Raw genomic sequence first — 21,603 nt, forward strand, 5'->3', positions numbered from 1 at the left:
CTAAGTCAGCCATGAAGCACCCTGTCTAGACACACACACACACACGCACACACACACACACACATTTCAGAACATGAGCACTTTCCAAAGTACTTTGGGTTTCTGGTACTATGGTTGAAATGTGTCCCTTACAAATTCAGGTATTCAATACAAATTCAGGTATTCAAACATAATGGCCAATGTGATATTATTAAGAGGTGAGCCATTAGGTCATGAGGGGTCCTCCTTCATGAATGGGATTAAGACCCTTGTGAAAGAGGCATCACCTACAAGTGTGCAGCTTGCTTGCCCTCCTGCCTCTTGCTAGGTGAGGACGCAGCAACCAGGTGCCATCTTGTAATCAGAAAGTGGCCCCCACCAGAGACCAAACCTGCTCTGCATTGACTTGGACTCAATAGCTTCCAGAACTGTGAGCAAAAATAAATTCCTGTTCTTAATAAGTTACCCAATCTCAAACATTTTGTTATAGCAGCACAAATGAATCCAAACAGATGGCAAATAACGACTTAAAAAAAAATTTATGGCAGTCCACAGAATGAGGAATTAATGACAGATACACACTTATCCTCACTTATTTTTTCTTTTGAGGCACCAGGGATTGAACCCAGGGGCACTCAACCACTGAGCCACATCCCCAGCCCTGTTTTGCATTTTATTTAGAGATAGGGTCTCACTGAGTTGTTTAGTGCCTCTCCATTGCTGAGGTGATCCTCCTGCCTCAGCCTCCTGAGCCACTGGTATTACCGTCACTTTTTAAAAATTTAATTGTAAATGGACATAATACCTTTATTTTGTTTATTCAGGGTTTTCTTTTTTTTTTAATGTGCTGCTTGGGATCAAACCCAGTGCCTCATGTGTGCTAGGCAAATAAATTCTCTACCACTGAGCCACAACCCCAGCCCTACCCTCACTTTTATAACAGTGTGTGGTGACAAAATTTTAACAACCAAAATATTATATAGAAGGTCATTATTGCCCCAAATCTTTCCGTGTCTGTAGAATGCATATAAGTAACCTGATGGAGAAAAAAAAATCAATGTTTAAATCAAATTCGGAGACTCTAGATTACATAATCATAAACAGGTTTGCTTACCCACAGGACTCTCAGAACTCTGAATATGCTTTTGGAGGCCGGGAGTATCCAAAAGGCAGTGTTCCCAAATGTACTTGACTATGGAGCCTCTTCCCTTCCCATATACCTACATGGTACATTCATGGGATCAGTATTTGGGAAACAGGTGGGAATGCTCTGACCTAAATTCCAGCAACACTAACACAGTTCTTCCATATTTCACCCTGTTTAGAAGAGATTGCATTCATGTCTTTATTTTTGACGGGAGTCATACAGATGAAGAGAACAGTTTTTTTGTACTCTGACAATTCTGCACCCGAGCCATTAGATCTAAGTGAAAACCTGAAGCAAATAAAACTGAAGCTACAAAGTGTTCATCAGGGGAAATTAGCTACTTGGTGAATACTCAGTGCATCCCGGGGAGCGATGGTGATTAGGAAGCTGTGAAAACACCTGCCCAAATCATGTGTCTGAACAATTCTCACGTTTGCAACCTGCCTGGAAAGCAGAGATGTCTCTTCTAATCACAGACTGGATAGCACATTGACCATCCCACAGGGACACCTGGGCCATGTGGCAGGGGCAGTGAATCCAATCCCCTGCTCATCTTGTGCTCCCTGCAGATGCCCAGCTCCCTGATCTGAGAGTAGGATGAAAGGAGCCGTGTGGCCTCGAGGAGCCTGGGCAGTGACCTCCATGCAGTATTCTCCTCCAAGGTCTTTGATGAACTTTTAGACTGAAAGCAGAAATTCCTTCTTTGTATCCCTGATTTACCTCTACAATCTTTTTAAAAATTACATTTATTTTTAAATTGTAGGTGGATACAATATCTTTATTTTTATGTGGTGCTGCGGATGGAACCCAGTGCCTCACACGTGCTAGGTGAGCCCTCTACCTCTGAGCCACCACTCCAGCCCTACCTATACAATCCATTTGGGTTCTGGAATTTTCAAAATTGTTCCTGGACAAGTGACTCCGTTGTCTCTTTGTCATCAGTACCATCCTTCCAAAAGGACTAAGCTCCCCTTCATCACTTTTAAATCATCTGACTCCAAGAACCACCTTTAAGTGATGTTTTCCCAGACGTCTATTTTTCCCTGTTTCATTCACTTTCACTTTCATCATTCATTTTTGTTCCTTGTCTGACATTTTAAATACCAATATTTATTAAACACCCCTGACTTTGCTCATCATCATCTAGTAATTTTCTCAATTTCCAATTGCTTTTAATACATTTGGGGAATATCCTCTCATTTCAGATTTTATCCAGAAAAACACCCCAACATATGAAGACCTACACTCTGAATATGTGGCATGTGTGAGGAATTTTTGTATATCAAATATGTCTATATTAAACAGAGCAGTTAGTGGGGTTATCAAGAGCCCAACTTTCACAGCAGCCTCTCTGGGCATGAAGAGCTTGTTAGCTATGACAAGCTACCAGTCTTTATGTGCCTTACTTTCCCATCTGAGGAAAATAATTCTACCTCTCCCATTTGGTTATTAATAAGGATTAATTGAATTAACACATCTAAAAGGCTTATAATAGCACTTACAAACATGGTAAACAGTGGCTATTATTATTTCCACCATTAAAATAAAAGCATCTTAGCATAAAGTGGGAGGAATGTTGTTAAAGTTTTTTTTTTTCTTTTTTTTCCTGTCTCTTTAAGGTCCACATTATGTAAAGGATCATTTACCTAAAGTTCATCAGCACACTTCCTATATAGGAGAAAAGCGTCCAGTGTTAGAAAAAACTGGAGATCTTAAATATTTATGGAGGCCTGCCTCAAACAGAAGCTGGCCAGCAAAATATAAACATGAGTATGTCGGTGGAGTTGGTTGGGGAATACAAGACTATAATTTCATCAACAAATCCAGACGAGAGAGCGGCTTTCATATCAAGGTACTGCCCTTAGATTTATGCTCTTCCTAGCGTATTGTTTCGTGACTTCAGTTCTTTCTGGGTTTGCTTCCATAGGCTGTTTCAGGTACTTGATCTCTTATGGAAAAAATAATGGGATTCTAGTTTTTCAGAAACATAAATTGTTTGAATAAATGTTCTTGTTACCGCAACGCCCCCTTAGCCCTTTTAATACAAGAGAGGGGAGGTGTGAAGAAAATGAAGCAATGGATAATCCCAAAGCATTTGGACTTGGTTTGGGGATGCATTCTGAGTCACATGGATGCGGAGGCATTCGCACACTCTTCCCCCATCCCAGCACTGTTCTGTGAGTGGGCGGTGTCAAGGAAGGAAAACGTGTTGGACATGATCCACAGAGCCCAAACAGGAGTCTCAGATCTTTGGAAGCCACTGAATTGCACATGCCTGTGTGTCAGTAATTCAGGGTATGCAGTCAGATGAGTCTTAGAAACCTTGTCTGATTTCCTTTAGGTGATGTGGACACAGGCATGTGCCCACAGTCTCTTCTGGGAATGGAAGGGAATGCAAATGATTTTGGAACCAGAATCTGAGAATTCAGGTATCTATTTCTAGGTAGGCCTATTGCATTGTCTGAAAACTGAATGTGCCAGTTATGCAATAACCAGAGTTCTTCAAATTCTTAAGGCAATGTAGTGCAGTCCCACATGGTGAAAAGAAAGAAAGAAAGCAAGAACGAAAGAAAGACCGACCTTTGAACAGCCCAACTTTTGTCTATGCAGGAGAATAGTTTGGAACTCAGTCTTGGAAATTGGAAACTCTGATTTGGGTCTATCTCTGTGACTTTGGGCAAATGACTTCACCTTTCTGCATTCCTGTTTCCCGCTCTGCACCTGGCAGTACTGGCAGGGGGAGGCCCACGTCACAGGATCACCTGAATTCGTATCCTGGTTCTACCAATTCCTGGCTGTGCATGGCCATGGTTAAGTTCTGCTGTGATTCTGTTTCTTCATTAGGAAATCTTTTTAACCTTTGCTTGTCTATTTATTTATTTGATGCTAAGGCTTGAACCCAGTGCCTCACACATGCTAGGCAAGTGCTCTGCTACTGAGCTACAACCCCGGCCTCCCATTATGAAATCTTAATATCTACCTTAATGGGCTGTCATTGGCACTAAACAGGTTGATTTTGTGAGGTGCCAGGAATAGTGCCTGGCATGTAAGGACCTCTATATGTATTTAATATTATTATGTTGCAAAGATTAAATATGAGAACACAGAAATGCACTAAGCCTGATGTCTGACAAATGGTTGATATCTAAATTTTAGCTATTTGTATTAATTCTTGTGTTTCTTTTCTTTTTTAATTTGTTTTGTTTTGTTTCTGTTTTATGTTGCCTAGGCTGGTCCTGCACTCAGGTGATCCTCCTGAGTAGTTAGAAGGACTGGTCTGAGCCATTGTGCCAGAATTGTGTTTAATGTTACTCAGTATCATTGAAACAGAATGAATGCCCTGAAACATAATGTTAAACTTTATGCTATTCCACTTAGGCAAAAATGAAGTTCTGAAATTTGATTAAATATCAAACTGGCCACCAGCAAGGAAAGTACAACCCCAAAGCAAAGCAGTCAGTTCTAAGAGATCCCAAACTCTGGTTGCCTGGTTGCTTCCCTTTGGTTGGGGATGTCCTGCTTACACACAGTCTGCAACCTGTCTGGCCATCTGAGCATGTATGACTTCTCCTCCTTCTTAATCTTTAACTTAAGGACCCATTTATCTGCTCAAAAGAAGTGCAACCAAACATTCCTTCGTTTTTAAAGCAAGTTGAGAATCTAAAAGAGATGGTCACTGGAAGTTAGCTTTCCAGGAAGGTATTTATTCAGTTTCTCTTGTTAGTATTTCAGACTGCATTTAATGGGGCTTGGTAACAGTATCCTCTTGATCTCTGTGGCAGTTAGTGTGAGCCATGCAGGGATTTTCTTTTCCAACTTTTCACACACTCAGAAACTGGATTTGTTTGGCATGTGGTATAAGATGATCCCAAGTGTGCTGAGCATCTACACACTTTCTCGGTCCTGGCACTTTAACATTAATTATTTCCAAGGATCTATCTGTCTCAGATAACAAGCTTGAAGAACACTTTAAAGAATTCCCTGGACATAGAGCTTTATAATGAGAACAAAATTATTCTAACAATGACCATGAATATTGGTCACTTAGAATGACTATTCATATTAGCAAAGAACCATCTGCGATTTAACTACCGGTTAAAACTGGTTTTGTCCCTGGGAATGCTAATCATCTTCTGCATATCTAAGGTGAGCTTCCTTCCCTCTGTTGTTATCCAAGGAAAATCACAATACCATTCTTTGAGTCTAGACTCAGATTTTGATTCCTTATCAACCCACAGCTTCAGGCAGCTACTTCCAACCAATCAGACCTGGTGCATGATTGACACGTGAACTGACACACACATATATACACCACACATAGCAAACGCACTCCCACATACACACAAGCTGTCAGAGTAGTGGTCTTAACCTAGGTTAGCTTCACTGCAGAGCCAATCAGTTGTCCAGTGTGGTGCCACTTAGGAAATGTCCCAGTCCACTTCTAGTTCTTTCTCCAGTACCTCACCTTTCTCTAATCTCTACATCCCTCAATCTTCCTGGTTCCATCTTAATGCAAATTAAAAATGGTCAATTCTTGTTTTGATCTGACTGCAGACACTCCTCAGTGTCTCTCACTTCGTGCTCAGACCTTCATCTACTGGATTTTATAGCTCTAACAGCTGCTTTTCCTAATTTATTGCTGCAGGTCTAAGACCGGCAGCAAAGGAAGCTCAGCCACCTTCAATAAACTCCTGGTTAAAATGCCTGGGGGCAGCTGCCCCCTACCTGGGAACTGTCTCTCCTATTTGGGGCAGGAGGAGGGTTTCAATAGATCATCTGGCTTTTGGCAGGAAGATAATAACTTCCATGCTGAGTGACACCTGAAAAATTCCTCCCACATTTTAGAGGTCAGTAAAAAACCACAAGATTGGATTTCTCTTCTGTTTTTTTTTTTTTTTTTTTTGTGTGTGTGTGTGTGTGTGTGTTTAACTATTTCCTCCTCACTTTATGTGGGTTATGATGCCATAATAATGCATGTGTGTATCAGTGAGGAACCATTATTTTTGTTATTATTTCAGATTTAAGAGCAGCATATTCCTTTTGTTTAAATGGATCTGGTCTCTGCCAAACTATATACGTTGTCTCCACAAGAATCTAGGAGTTCAACCTGCCTCCTCCTGGCTGGTGTGCTTCTGCTCCCCTGGCCTTTCTTCAACCCAAACCTCAAAAGGGTCAGCAGCTTCCTTGATGGCTGTTTTCTGCTCCTGCACTCTGACCTCATGACAAAATGATTTAAGTAATTTGCGTTTCCCACAGAAATGATGTCACACTGCTCTCAAGTACTAACTCTTCATTGATGTGATCCCAAAGACACCATTAAATCAATTAATCTTAACATATATCACAACCAATTCATTGCACATTATGGTAACTTTTAAAAATCCCAAGAGAACCAGGAAAATCCATCAACATATTCATATGTGATATAGTAACTAAAAAATTTGAGGTTTTGTTATTTCTGCTTCATTTTTTTTAATATTTATTTTTTAGTTGTAGGTGGACACAATACCTTTATTTTCTTTTTATGTGGTGCTGAGGATCGAACCCAGTGCCTCACACATGCTAGGTGAGCACTCTACCTCTGAGCCACAACCCCAGCCCTCTGCTTCATTTTTAACTGCACCAAATTCCACTATCATGAGCTAGGAGGGCTTCTTTGGGACAGTTTTATGGACATTTGAACAGATTTCTGATGAGCTATTGAATTTCTTGAAGGCCAGTAGGATAAGCTCATTCAAGATTTGTCGGTTTATTAGACTTTTTCCTCATGATAGATTTACTTAGAGAATACATATATGAAAACAGCTACAATGGATGTGTAACTGATGTGATTCTGCAATCTGTATACGGGGTAAAAATGGGAGTTCATAACCCACTTGAATCAAAGTGTGAAATATGATATATCAAGAACTATGTAATGTTTTGAACAACCAACAATAAAAATTAAAAAAAAAAAAGAAAACAGCTACAAGTAACTGGGTATTTAATAAGGAATTATCTTTACTTTACAGGTAGGAAACTGAAATATGGACAGGTAAGATTTTTGCCTGAGGCCACACAGCTAGTTAATGGTATAGCCCAGATTTCAGCCCAGGACATGGAATTCAAGGAAGTACATGATGTAATAAATGAAACAACAGACAAAGGTCCAAACATTAGATTGGAGCTGCTGGGTAGCATGCTCATTTCTGTTGTCAATTTTCCGTAAAGTGAGGTGGTATCTGACTAGGTCGATTCTAGTTGCCTTCTCTGGTAAGGAATGTCTGTCTTCATGGTGCTCTTAGTTTTCTCCCAGTTTCCCACTCTGCCTTGTTTGCACACAGTATACTTCATTTACAATATTAAAACAAATTGTACCACTCATATATTTGATGGTCAAATAGCTTGGTGATAGCTATTTTTGAGTTTTTTACTTAATAAGTATTTTATAACCCTTCAAAAAATATCAAATATGACCATTAGTATTTTACAGGGAGGTGGGAGTGGGACAAGAGAGATGATAGTAAAGTCTCACCGAGCCAAAACCTTTTTTCCTTGTCCCAACCTAACTTCTGCAGTACCAAAATGTCCTTCCCTTTTTTAAGTTCACCTGGGGGCGGGGGGGGGGGGGGAAGCATTAACAGTATGGAGTTGCTAAGTATATAGAATACCCAAAAACAAATTTCAGAATTTCTGGGTTTCTTTTCTACCCCCCCCCCCAAATTTTCATTTACCTTTGGCTCATTTAGAACAATTATAAAAACAGCCACATTGTTGAATCTCATTAAAAATCCTAATCTCCAGATGTTGTTATCAATAGAGAAGATTTTGAAAAGATAATAATGCTTCCCCATTCTAACCAAGTTATCTAAGCAAAATAGAAAATAGCTTTTCTAAAATTAGACATGTTCTTTTCCAGATAGGCATGTGTTTAGTTCTCACTCTTTTCTTCTTGTAGTTATTTGCATCCTAACAGTTGTGGTTTAACATAAAAATAATTGCATTATCACCTTTCATCCTTAAGTGCTGGATAAAATAATACATTTCATGATCCCCCAGGAAGCTCTTAGGGAGTGCCACATGCTGCCCATCTGTGAAGGAGGAGAAACCCTTTACTTCTTTGAAAATAGTATATTAATACCATTAACCTCCTTCTACACAGGGTTATGTTTTAGCCTATTTTATAAAGCTTGGCTCTATGGAATTCTTCAAATAAATTGAAGGAAGTCTTCTCCTTATGAAATCTTACTTGGAACTGAACCTCCTGAAAATAAATTTTAGGTTTGATGTTTCCTTTCTCTAACAGGCCGTGGAAATAGCAAGGTGGCTGGGTCTCGCTGATCTGCACTCTCTGCCCTGTGTTTGGGGGCAACTCCATGAGGAAAAGTGAATTCAAATGAGCCAGGCACAGAAAGACAAGCTCCCACTCTTATGTGGAATCTCAAAACTTTGACCTCATAGAAGTAGAGAGTAGATTGGTGGTGACCTGCAGCAAGGAAAATGGGGAAAGGGAGAGATGGCCCAAGGCTGATCAATGGGTACTAAGCTACAGCCAGATAGGAGCAAGGAGTTCTGGTGTGCGGTTGCACAATAAGGTATTTATCAATAATGATAATATGCTACACATTTCAAAAAATCTAAAAGAAAGGAGCTGGAAAGTTTTCTTAAAGAAGTATAAGCTGGGCACTATGGTCCATGTCTGAAATCCCTCTGACTTGGGAGACGGAGGCAAAAAGATCACAAGTTGGAGGCCAGCCTCAGCAACTTAGCAAGACCCTGTCTTAATTAGGGTTCAGATGTATCTCAGTGGTAATGCAACCCTGAGTTCAATCCCCAGCACAAAAAAAAAGGGGGGGGGGGTGGTGGAAAGAACAAGAAGATAGATGCTAGAGGAGATAAATATGTTTAATCTGAGTTTAACATTACATAATTGGGTATTGAAATATTTCAGGTACCCCATTAATATGGGCAATATTCTTTATACCTTTATTTTATTTATTTATTTTTATGTGGTGCTGAGGATTGAACCCAGGGCCTTTTATCTGTAAGGCAAGCACTCTACCGCTGAGCCACAACCCCAGCCTCTAATATGTGCAACATTTTATGTACAAATTCAAAAACAAAAAAAAAAATTTAAGAGAGAGAGAGGGAGGGAGGGAGAGAGAGAGAGAGAGAGAGAGAGAAAGAGAGACAATTTTTTTAATGTATATATTTTTTAGTTTTTAGTTTTCAGTGGACACAACATCTTTATTTTTTTATTTTTATGTGGTTCTGAGGATCGAACCCAGCGCTCCACGCATGCCAGGCGAGCGTGCTACTGCTTAAGCCACAACCCCAGCCCATCAAAAACAAAATTTTAAAAAGTAAAAATAAAATTTGATTAATAGTTTTAAAAGAATAGTGCCTTCAGTAGCTCACAACATAGCCACTGATCTGCACTCTCTGCACTGTGTTTGGGGTAATTCCATGAGGAATAGTGAATTCGAATGAGCCAGGCACTTTCTACTGGGCATTTCAACCCTAAATGACCTGGCCTCTCAATTAAACATAATACTTTCTCTATTGAGATGACTAATAGGCAATTATTGGTAAATTGAAAAAGAAACACATTCTGATTTTCCCATCTTTTGTTAAGATGTGGATATGTGAGCAGAAACAAGAAAAAGGTACCAAGTGCTATTTGAAGCCTCCTGGTGGTTTTATCCTTTAATTAAGGAAAGCTAAAAATACCTCCTGGTGGTTACCAACTTTTCTAGAGCCTGACATGTCTCAAGTATATATCTAAATGTCTTGAGTATATATCTAAATGTAATCACCTTTTTCTTAAAAAAAAAAAAACTTCTTAATGTTAATTTCTCAAAGTTAATAATTAAGCATATGTTGTATATTTTCAATAAATATTATTCAGTAATGATGGGGACACAGAAAATTAAAAAAGGATTCACTTAAAATGGATTCTAGTAAAATCGTGATATGACTTCACTGCTCTTTCAGGTGTGTTGTCAAAGAATTCTGAAATTTGTGCATGATCTAAGCACAGGTGTATTTAAAAAAAACAAAAACAAAAAACAGGACATCTGTTTTCTAAATCTACCATTGATCCTGTCTTTTTAAGCTCACTGGGGAAATCCTTAAATCATCATAAACTGACAATGATGGTTTTCCACTATTCACACCCAACATCCCCAGGGTAACTCCACTATGCTGACAAAAATGCATAGAATGCAGAGCAAATGAGACCAGAAATCTGGAGCTATCTATTCTTTGCCCAGGAATGAATCTAGGAAATCAAGGAATCTTAATTGAGAAAATTAGAAATAATTCATTTATATGGGGACCCCTGCTATGTGGTCCCTTCTCTGTGTTTGGGCACAAAAAAAATTACACTGAAATTATGTGCTATAAGAGTCTACTGTGAAAATTTCTTTGTGTTGTTGCAGAAGTTCTTAGTGTGACTATTGTCAGCAATTATGCTATTCGGTCCCAAGCCATGTTCCAACCAGCTTTGAGCAACTTGGCTCTGAAATTTGTTGTATTTGACTTTATACTGATAATATTAGCACTACTCACGCCTGTCTACCACCTCCTAGTGCATCACATGGGTTAGGTGATTACCCAGAAATGTTGAGAGATGTAGACTCAGAATTGCCATTATTCTCATGCAGTGACTTTGTTGAGAGACCAAATTGTAGATAGAAATGACATTTTAAGTGTGCATTAGATTAGCAATTATTCTACTCCCACGTTATTCAATAAAATCATTCAAAAATTATTTACCTTTTTTTTTTCACTGAAATTTATACATTCTGTTAGCATTTAAATGCCTGAACTACCACCCCTAGTGGTAGAGCTAATTGGGCAATTAACTTGGGGGAAGCTCACTTTTTAACCTTACAATTAACAACAGTGGTAAATGCATTAGAAACCTCCAAGGGTGAGTACAAATGCAAAATAGGCGCTTGATTGTATTTCAGAAACTGTGCAAAGAGTGCTCAGAGATTTGGGAAGCTCTGGTGTTGCTTTCCTGTAGCTTGAATAGTGGAATTTGCTCAAATTTCAGACCCTGGAAGAAATAATGAGCCAATATGGCTCAAGAACTATCAGAAAGATTCATTACCCATCACAAATCATAGCAATTCCCAACAAAATACATTCAACAGAATAAATTCTGGTCTTTCACTGAAAGAAAAATCTCAGTGTATCACGAATCATAGAAACACTGAGGAAAATGTATGTCTCCCTGAAAGAGTAGTGGGAGAACATAACAGAAATTTGCGTTTTCTTCAAGAATCAATTAGATAATTAGCATTAATTTTCCAGGCAAATCTATTGCTGTATGTGGCTTACAAGCTAAAGTGGTCAGTTGCAAAACTTTTTATTTACCTCTTTCACATGCTATTGGTTGTTATTGGGTTTTTTTTTTTTTTTTTTGAGAACTCATCAGTTTTCCCATCTATAAAATGGAGATTATATTGGTTTTCAATTGCTGTATTACAAATTAAGCAATTTAAAGCCACACCTATTTTCTCAGAGTTCTTTATTTAAGTCAGCAGTTCAGAGCTGGCATGACTGGTTTGTGTGCTGAGGTCTCTCAAAGTGGAAATCAGGGTGATACCTGTGGTTTGAGGTTTTCTTACCTGCACAGAATTTTGAACTACAGCATTATAAGGACCCTAGAAACATGATGAAATATGTTGCTCCTTATTTGAACACCCCACAGAAAACAGAAACACCAGGACCATAGTCAACAAACTCATGAAAATTTTTACCTTATTTGCTGGAAATTGATCAATTAGTTTAAATTATTTAAAAACCCTGCAGTTATATTTTAAAAAAAACAGAAAGAAAGAAAAGAAGAAGATGAGGAGGAGGAGGACCAGGGTATCATTCCTGTTGCAATTCAAGCCCGCCTATAATGTGGTATAAAATGAAATATGGTCTCTATATTCTTTTTCCCCCTTTTCTTTCTTTCTTTTTTTTTTTTTAACTTTTTAATAAGAAAAATACATCACAGAGGTTATACCTTAAATACTGATTTTCCAAAAAGAATTCTTTTGTTTCTACCCATGCTCTGAATATAAAACAAATACTTCAAATGCTCCATTCATATAAAGGCCTTTATGCCCCTTTCTCCCTCCTGACAGATCCAGTCTTGAAGAGGTAATATTATGCAACTTGCTGATGCAGCTTCAACAGGAAACACTTCTCACAGGCTGTGGGAAGAAAGACACCTAAGGGGTTAACTGTAATATTTTGCAAATTGAGGCAATTGGAGAAAAATACATTAGCATAAGAAAAGGTAGCCTTAGGGGGATTTTTCCACTCAAATGTTTGGTACTGAGAGTTCTATGTTACCAAGGAGGAGGCTAGAGAAGAAAACCCTAGTGTCTACAAATTCTCCAAATGCACAGCCACTGTATTCATCCTACTGGTGAGAAATACCCAGGGTTATAGAGATGGAAAAAGGGTTCTTTCTAGTAAAGAGAGCTAAAATTGGATATACTAAGAAAAGCGTCCTGGTGTATGATAATAACGCAAGAGGATTCCACAGGGATCAATTCTCAAAAGATTTCCTAAACATGTCAGGACTAGACAAGTGGTTTGAGATTAACAGTGAACATCTTAAGCAACAATTTTGATATTTAACTAAAATGCACCTCAAATGTCTGCAATTAATTAACTCAAATTTAACAGATTTTTCTCATTTCAGAAGTTGTGTCTAACTCACAGTATTTTAGTGTAGTGTTTTCCTTTTAGTAATGCCTATACTAATTTAAATATTGCTTTGTAGAAAGTATCTAATTTGGAGCTATAATTATTTTTGTTAGTTGAAAATATTCAAAACAGGTATGAAAGGTTTACATTAATTTCCTTAAAATACTGCAAATTAGTTAACTGTTTCTGTGAATATGTTAAATTTTTATTAATTTATATTATGTTTTTGTCGTGCTAGGGATTGAGCATGCTAGGCAAAACACTGAGCTACATCCCCAGATGAATGAGTTGTAATTTTTTTTTATTTAAAAAATTTTTTTAAATCGTTGATAGATAGTTATTTAATTTATTTATTTATATGTGGTGCTGAGAATTGTACCCAGTGCCTCACACATGCCAGGCAAACACGCTACCGCTGAGCCACAGCCCCAGCCCTATAATTTTATTTTTAATTAATTTCTTTATTGGTACTGGAATGAACCCAGGGGTGCTTTACCATTGAGCTACAACCCCAGTTCCTTTTATTTTTTATTTTGAGACAGGGTCTCACTAAGTTGCTTAGGGCCTTGCTAAATTGCTGAGACTGGCTTTGAATTCATGACCCTCCTGACTCCAGCCTCCCAAGACACTGTTATTTTTGAATTTTTATATATTTGTTTTTTTAGTGTTGGGGATTCAACCCAGGGCCTCACACATGCTAGGCAAGTGCTCTACCACTGAACTATATTCCCAGGCCTGAATTCATTTTTTATTTTATTCTTTATTATAATTACTAATACATAGTCATTGTACAAATTAATATTTCAAAGTGATATTTCCATACATCCATATATTATCCTTTGATCATATCCACCTCCCTCTTCCTTTTCCCCTCCCATCTCCCTCCCCACTTCCGCTTCCCTAATAGTCCCTTGTCTAGTTTCAGGGCATTATTTCCTGGTTTCCATGTATGAAAGAGAATATTTGATACTTTTCTTTCTGTGTCTGGCTTATTTCATGTCACATGATGACTTCTAGTTCCATCCATTTTCCTGCAAATCACATGATTTTGTCCTTCTTTATTGCTAATAATACTCCAGTGCATGTATATGGCATTTTGTTTATCCATTTATCTGTTGATGGGCACCTAGGCTGATTCCATAACCTGACCATTGGAACCAGTGCTGCAATGACCATGAAGGTACAGGTATCTCTTTTGTTTGCAGACTTCATTTCCTTTATACCAAGGAGTGGGATTGCTGGATCTTACAGTAGTTCTATTTTTATTTATTGAGGAACCTCCATACTGTTCTCCATAGTGGCTATTACTAGTTCACACTCCTACCAACAGTGTAAATGTCTCTTTTCCTCATATCTTCACCAGCCTTTGTTATTTTTTGTTTTTGATAATAGTCACTGAATTAGCCTTTTTATTTTCCTCAATATTTATTTATTTATTTTTCTTTCCACATTTTTTAATCGGTGCCTTATAGTTATATATAATAATGGGATTTATTGTTACTTATTTATGAATACACATAATATACTATAATTTGGCCAATATCACTCCCCAGCATTTCTCTCCTCCCTCTTCTTCTATCCTCATATCTCTTTCCTCTACTGATTTCCCTTTGATTTTCATTAGATCCCTGGGTCCCCCACCTTTTCTCTGAATTAGTTTTTAAATCAGTCTTTTCCTATTCTTATAAATTGCTAACCAGTAAAAAAAAAAATTGATCTATTTGATTCTGAATTTCATTAGGTTTCACATCACAGTGAGCACGTCTGTCTAAATAAATCAAGATAGAAAAAGGGCAGGTTATTTTAGATCATCTAACTTTTCTGAAATTATCTACTGATATCTATAGGAAAGATGGGGGAAAAAAGATGTTTTATTTTGTTTCTAAGAAAGCTCTTTTCTAAGAAGATGTACTTTTGGGTTATGAAAAAACTGGAAGCATGCTGGGTGTGGTGGACGTGGCCTGTAATCCCAGCAACTAGGGAGGCTGGGCAGGAGGATTGCAAGTTCAGGACCAGCCTCTACAATTTAGCAAGACCGGCTCAAAAAATAAAAAGGGTGGGGCTGTAGCTCAGGAGGAAAGCACCCCTGGGGTCAATCCTCAGTATGGAAAAAAATGGTGGGGGGCATAAATAGTTCAAGATCAAAAGTTTTCCAAGTCCTGGAGATTTTTTGCAGATGCTGATAATTAGAAGTTAATGGATATGGTCCATTTTCAGGGAATCATGTCAAGAATTGATTGAAGAAACAAAGTTACACCATGATCTTTCCATTATATGCAGATTATTACTTTCACATTTTCTATGGAGCAGTGGGGGCAACCCTGCATTCAAATCTTGTTCCTTTTCTGTGTGGACATTCTAGAGATCAAGTTTCAGGTCTTTAACCTGGAGAAGGTAACATAAAGAAACAATTCAACTGGGCACTGTGGTGCACACCTATAATCCCAGTAGCACAGGAGGCTGAGGCAGGAAGATCATGAATTCAAAGTCAGCCTCAGCAATTTAGTGAGACCCTGAGCAACTCAGTGAAACCCTGTCTCTAAATAAAACGTAAGAAGGACTGGGGATGTGGCTCGGTGGTTAAGTGCCTCTGCAGTCAATAAGCAAAATCTTTCTAAACCAAAGCTTAAGGGAAAAGGAAGAAATAAAAGGGAAGAGAAAAACAAATGAAAGCTAGCAGCCGGTCCTTCCTTTGATGATAACATTTTCATAATCTTACTTGCTACTTTTGGGGATGTTACAAATCTGGCATCTTATATCAATGTAAATAACGATGCAATCTAAAACTGAAGTGAATTACTCTTTGATAATTTTTATCATAGTTTCCCAGCCCCTTTATGGAAAACTGAGAAATGAGTATAGACTCATATCCTTTTCAACATAAATCTGACACCCTTATTTCCCATATTTATTTCTAAGATATGCCATCCACTGGATGGATCCTGGGGAGGAGGAGCTGGTCCATAGAAGTCATTCATTCAGTAATGAAAGATCATTTCAGTACACATGGGAGAATATGGGAATTATTTTTTAATGTGGAAAGTGGTACCAAGTTCCCAAATATTCTGTCAGTACTCTATTATATGCTTTCTGAAGGGTGTTTCCAGATCTACCCCTGACCAAAGGTGTCTAAGATCCAGCACTTTCTTATTTTATTGCCACCACATTTTTAAATTCTAGGGCAAGAAGGTAAAGAGAAGAATGCTAGACTGTTATGGTCTAAATGACGAATAGTAGTTTAGAATGCCTGCTTGTTCATGGAGTTATAAAGATATCAAGGAGCTTGAAAGCCAGGGACTTGACCCTCCTTGTCTGCAACACCCTCCTTTCACACATAGGGAAATTAAATCACATTGGATCATATTTATTTTACTTCTTATACTTCTTATGTTGGTACCTTGGACTGATGGTACATTTGTTTTCTTCCTTTTACAGCGTGGAGAACTAACACTTGAAGCTATTAATAAAGTAAACCATAGATATCAAAACCCATGGTAAGTATCTCTCTCTCTCTAAATGTATATATTTATAAATATATATATATATATATATATATATATATATATATACACATACATGTGTGTGTGTGTGTATTTTTTGGGGGGGTTGGTGCTAGGGATTGAACTCAGGACCTCATGCATGCTAGGTAATACTGAGCTACATCTCTAGCCCTCCAAATCTGTTTTAAATTAATGAGTTTCCTTCCTAAATTAGTAGCAGTTTTTTTTTCAACTTCTGAAAATATACTGCCACTTTATTTCTTTTTATTTCACATAGATTAGAGGGTTAAGATTATAAGCTTTATTCCTACTAGATAAGATAAACTTTCACTATCACCAGGTTTAATTAAGGGAAGGAAGGAGTAAAGCAAGCATTCGAAAAAGAAACTGTCAGAATACAATAAAGATACGCAAACCTTCAGCTCTTAAGAACAGCAACTCAATGACCAGGTTAGCTGCAGCTTATAATGGGGAAACTATTAACTTTTTTGGTTAAAAAATTCATTTCATGCTGTTGGCCTAGAAACCATAATAGAAGGTAACCTTGGTTAATAAACATAATCCTATTGAAGTCACATAAAGACTTGAATTCATGCTGTCTTAAGGTAATGTCGAACCAAAATAAAACATGTCCAGCTCAAGGCATGGTAAATTAACGGGGAAAGAGCAAAAAGCTGGGCTTGTCAATTAGATGGAACATAAAATTCAGATTCTAAGAGGGATCAATCAGCATTGCTCTTACTAGACTGCAGATTGAATATTGTCACTATTATTATAGGTTTGGGGAGGTAAAGGTTTCCGGGGTCTACTTTACCTCATTTTTTATTTTTATTTAGCATGTGCAAAATTATTGTACTTTATTCCCTTTCTGCTGTACTCCAACAACATAAACTGCACAGAATAAAGACAGGACTTCAAATTTCACGTCAATAGCCTATTACAAGTCAGGCAGGGTAGATACTCCTGTTAAGACCAACCACTAGGGAGGCTGAGGCAGGAACATAGTGAGTTCAAGGCTGACCTCAGAAATTTAGTGAGATTCTGTTTCAAAACAAAAAATAAAAAGGGCTGGAATCCCAGTGACTTAGGAGGCTGAGGCAGGAGAATCGCAAGTTTAAACCCAGCCTTAGCAACTTAGTGAGGCCCTAAGCAACTGAGTGAGGCCCTAAGCAACTTAGCGAGACCCTGTCGCTATAAAATATAATAAATGGTTGAAGATGTAGCTCAATGGTTAAGGGTCCCTGGGTTCAATCTCTAGCATTCCCCCGGCCCCAGCAAAAAAAGGACTGGAGAGGTAGCTCAATGGTAAATAGACCCTGAGTTCAACCCCCAGTACCACAAAAACAAAATGAACAAACAGCCTATCAGGTACTAATTCCAGAATAATAAGAGGTTCCACTGGGCAATTCATGTAACTTGTTAAGCATATTCCAAATATAAAGCTAAATAGAATAGTTAAACTTTATTGTATGAAAAGCACGTTCTCACTAAAATATTCTACTTTGTTTAAATGAGATTGTTGGTATCTACTGAAAATACCCTATCAAATATTTTCAAGCAAAGAAAAGCATTAAAAATCACTAGAAATCAAGGAAATTATAACAAGTGTTGGTGATAAAAGTGTGAAAATTTGCTACATTTATTTAAATATTAAAAAATTGGTCGGGAAGTATTTGAGAAACATTGAAGCTTTGAATATTTTCTCTGGATAAAAGAATATTGGTGTGGGCTGGGGATGTGGCTCAAGCGGTAGCTTGCTCTCCTGGCATGCGTGCAGCCCGAGTTCGATCCTCAGCACCACATACAAACAAAGATGTGTGTCTGCCGAAAACTAAAAAATAAATATTTTAAAAATCTCTCTCTCGCTCTCTCGCTCTCTCTCTCTCTTTAAAAAAAAAAGAATATTGGTGAATACTCATTTCTGGGACTATGCTGTGAATTATACCAGCTCATGAGGATAAAAAATGCTTATGAAAAAGTACTTGTACTCAGGGAACTATAGATTTAAGTTGGGAAATTGGATTTAAGTAAAAGAAGAAAAACAGCAAAATCAATTTGTATGTTGAATAGTGTGTTAGCTTTCTATTACTATAACAAATACCTGAGATTATCAGCTTATCTTGGTTCATAGTTCTAGAGGCTCCAGAACATGATCAGTTGGTCCTGTGCATCATGGCGGGGAGTATGTGGTAGAATAAAGTCATGTACCTCATGGCCAGGATGTGAAAAAAGGAAGAAGGGACCGGGTCCGAAACCCTCTTCAGTCCATGCCCCTGATGACCAGAAACATCCCACTAGGCTCCATCTTTTTTGTTCTTGGTACTAGGGATCAAACCCAGAGTCTTGCCCATGCTAAGCCTGCACTCTATCCCTGAGCTGCACCCCACGCCTGCGCTCCACCTCTGAAAGGCATCCTGGGCTGAGGACCACAGCTTTAACTTGAGGGCCTTTATGGGACACTTACCCAAACTATAGCAAATTCCAAATTAATAATGAGGACAGTAAGCTATAGCTAGAAAAACTTAATTTAAAAAAAATGTTAACACTCCCACCCCAGACTCTGGTAGGTGTCCTATTTCTAAGAAGTCAGACACTGCTTTTCTCTTGAGACTCTAAACACCCATGCCTTTGGAAGGCTTTCCGCCCATTCTGGGCTGGCAAGACACTTTTGAATAGGTTGCTAGCTCTGTAGGCTCAGGTGTGCCCCACCCCTTGTGTTCTCTCAGTTGGATTGAGGCCAGGACAGTGTTTGTCCTCCCAGCCAGTGTTCATGCTCAGTTCTCAGTCAGCAGCATTTACTCAGTTAATTCAGCACCGCCTTTGTTGAAAACACTGCTAGAATCTATAGTCACAATGTTGAACAAGCCAGGTTCAGCACACACTCTTCTTGGAACTTGTATTCTAGGGGAGGGGAGAGACATTAAATCAACTTGCAGCTTCTAAAAAAAAATATATGTTCTTAATAACTTTGTGTGTGTGTGTGTGTGTGTAGCCAGGGACTGAGGGTGCTTTTTAATTTTTTAAATTATAACTATAATTTTTGCTTGTGGCAACAAATTCAATAGTACAGAGATAGATTAAGAAAAGGTTAAAAGTCTACCCCAGTTCATCCAGTTCAGGATAAAACAGTTCAGTACAAAAAGTACTTATTGGATGTAAAGAGATTTTCCTGGTGAACCAACCTTGGCTGAGGATTGGAGAAGTGTTCTCTGAGGAAGTGAACTGGTATTTGCTTTGGATTAAGCTATGCTTTACTTAACCCAAGCAGACTTTCCAGTATGCTTATCTTGTTATGGCTTATCTCCTCTTATACGTTAGTTTATGTAAATTATGAATTTGGCCTGTTATCAAGGTGATATTGAAAAGGTGAATGTAAGATCCACTCCTTAAAAAGAATGCTTACACACTGTTGGTGGCATTGTCTATGGAAATCAGTATGGAGTACCTCAGAAGACTAGGTATGGACCCACCATATGACCCAGGTATACCATTCCTCAATATTTATCCAAAACAATTAGAGTCAACATGGTATGCAAAACAATTAGAGTCAACATGGGTATGCAAAACATGCATACCCATGAAAATTAACATGGGTATGCAAAACATGCATACCCATGAAAATAGCAGTTCAATCCACTATAGTCAAGTTATGGAACCAGCCTCAGTGTCTGACAAAAGATGGGTGGATAAAGAAAATGTGGTATTTATACACAATGGGGTTCTTCTCAGCTATAAAGAAGAAAGGGGTTCTACTCAGCCTACGTCATTTGTAGGACAGTGGATAGGACTGGAGAACATCATGCTAAGTAAAACAATTCAGTCTTGGAAAGTCAAGGGTCATATGTTTTATTTCATATGTGGAAGCTGATGGTGGAAGGGATCTATAAAAATAGAAGAGAGACCAGAAAAGTAGAAGAAGATTGGTGGCGGGGGAAGAGAGGAAAGAAAAGGGAAATATTGGAGAGTGAAAATGGCCAAATTATGTTAGGTGCAGATGTGAAGATATAACAATGAATCACACTGTCTCTGTGTGTGTGTGTGTGTGTGTGTGTGTGTGTGTGTGTAGATCATTTGTGGCAGCAGGAAGGATGTGAGCCAAGCCCTGAGGTGGGAAAATGGGACATCAGATTAGGCCCTGGGCTGCTGGTCTACGGAAAGCAACAGGGTGGGTGGTGAGATAAAGTCAGATTTTGCAGAACTTTGTGGACCAGTTTAGAGAATTTGGGTTTTACTCTGAAAGGAAAAAGAATTCACTGGAAGGCTTAAAATAGGAAACAATGTGGTCCATTTTTTTTGTTGTTTGGTTTTGTTAAGATCACTCTGGACTGTTGGAGTGCTTATGGAGAATGGTGACAGAGGCAATTGTAGAAACTCTTTGATTTACACAGGTGTGTCTTGAGTTTTCAATGAGCTTTCAAAGGGGGAAGGGAGAGGATTTGAGTTGAGCTTTTAAAGAAAGATAGGCTTAAATAAATGAAGAAAGGAGGAGACAATGTTTATCATAATGATGGGGAATAAGCCTGTATGTGGACAGCAATCCAATGAAGCAGATTTAACATTATTTTGGTGTTTCAGGTAAAGAAATTGAATTTCAGAGGTGGCACACGACCAAGGATCGCTTGGCTAATATTTCAGTCGAAGGTGATTAATTGCATTGATCTCGGTTGGGATCTAGCCTTGGACATTTTTAGCAGAGCTCTCTAAGCAAATGGGATGTGCATCCAGAACTGAGAACCCCTAGTTAAGACTGAAAAAAGAAGGGGACTGAGCCTTGGGGTTGGGGAACTGAACCTTGGTGGTACTCAATTGTGCATAAGATAAATGGGAAACATTGAGAGAGGAAAAGGAGCTTAGAAGTAGGTCCCTTGAGACAACAGAGGGTGTAAGAGCCAGTGAAGAGTGAGGGGTTTTTATTTGTTTGTTTTTTTGGTACCAGGCCCTTTTTTGTATTTTTATTTAGAGACAGGGTCTCGCGCTAAGTTGCTGAGTCTGGCTTTGAACTCGTGATCCTCCTGCCTCAGCCTCCCGAGCTGCTGGGCTTACAGGGAGGCTTACACAGTTTTTAAGAGGTGCATTTAAGAGAAATCAAGGAAAACAATAGCAGATAAATACTTGAATGTGATCAGTGTCCTCAGAAAAACAATATAGGAAGATTAGGACAATTTGAGTCAACATCAACAGTGCTAAATAATGTTCATCTATTGACATAATGGAGGCAAGAGTCCAATCTGTTTTCAAGATGAGAAATTCAATAGAGGAAAATTACAGGATTTCCTCCATTCT

The 21,603-nt window shown here is 38.3% G+C and overlaps 1 protein-coding gene across 1 annotated transcript in view; it reads left to right on the top strand.

Moving 5' to 3' along the window:
• Spmip2 (sperm microtubule inner protein 2) overlaps positions 1-21,603 on the top strand; it is a 71,743-nt gene that overhangs the window by 29,442 nt on the left and 20,698 nt on the right. Inside the window, exons 2-3 of the mRNA XM_027926586.2 lie at positions 2,746-2,978; positions 16,256-16,314. Of these exons, the coding sequence (XP_027782387.1) occupies positions 2,746-2,978; positions 16,256-16,314 (292 nt within the window). The remainder of the gene's footprint in view (positions 1-2,745; positions 2,979-16,255; positions 16,315-21,603) is intronic.

Source organism: Marmota flaviventris, chromosome 7 (assembly GCF_047511675.1).
Source record: "Marmota flaviventris isolate mMarFla1 chromosome 7, mMarFla1.hap1, whole genome shotgun sequence".
NCBI classification, from domain to species: domain Eukaryota; kingdom Metazoa; phylum Chordata; class Mammalia; order Rodentia; family Sciuridae; genus Marmota; species Marmota flaviventris.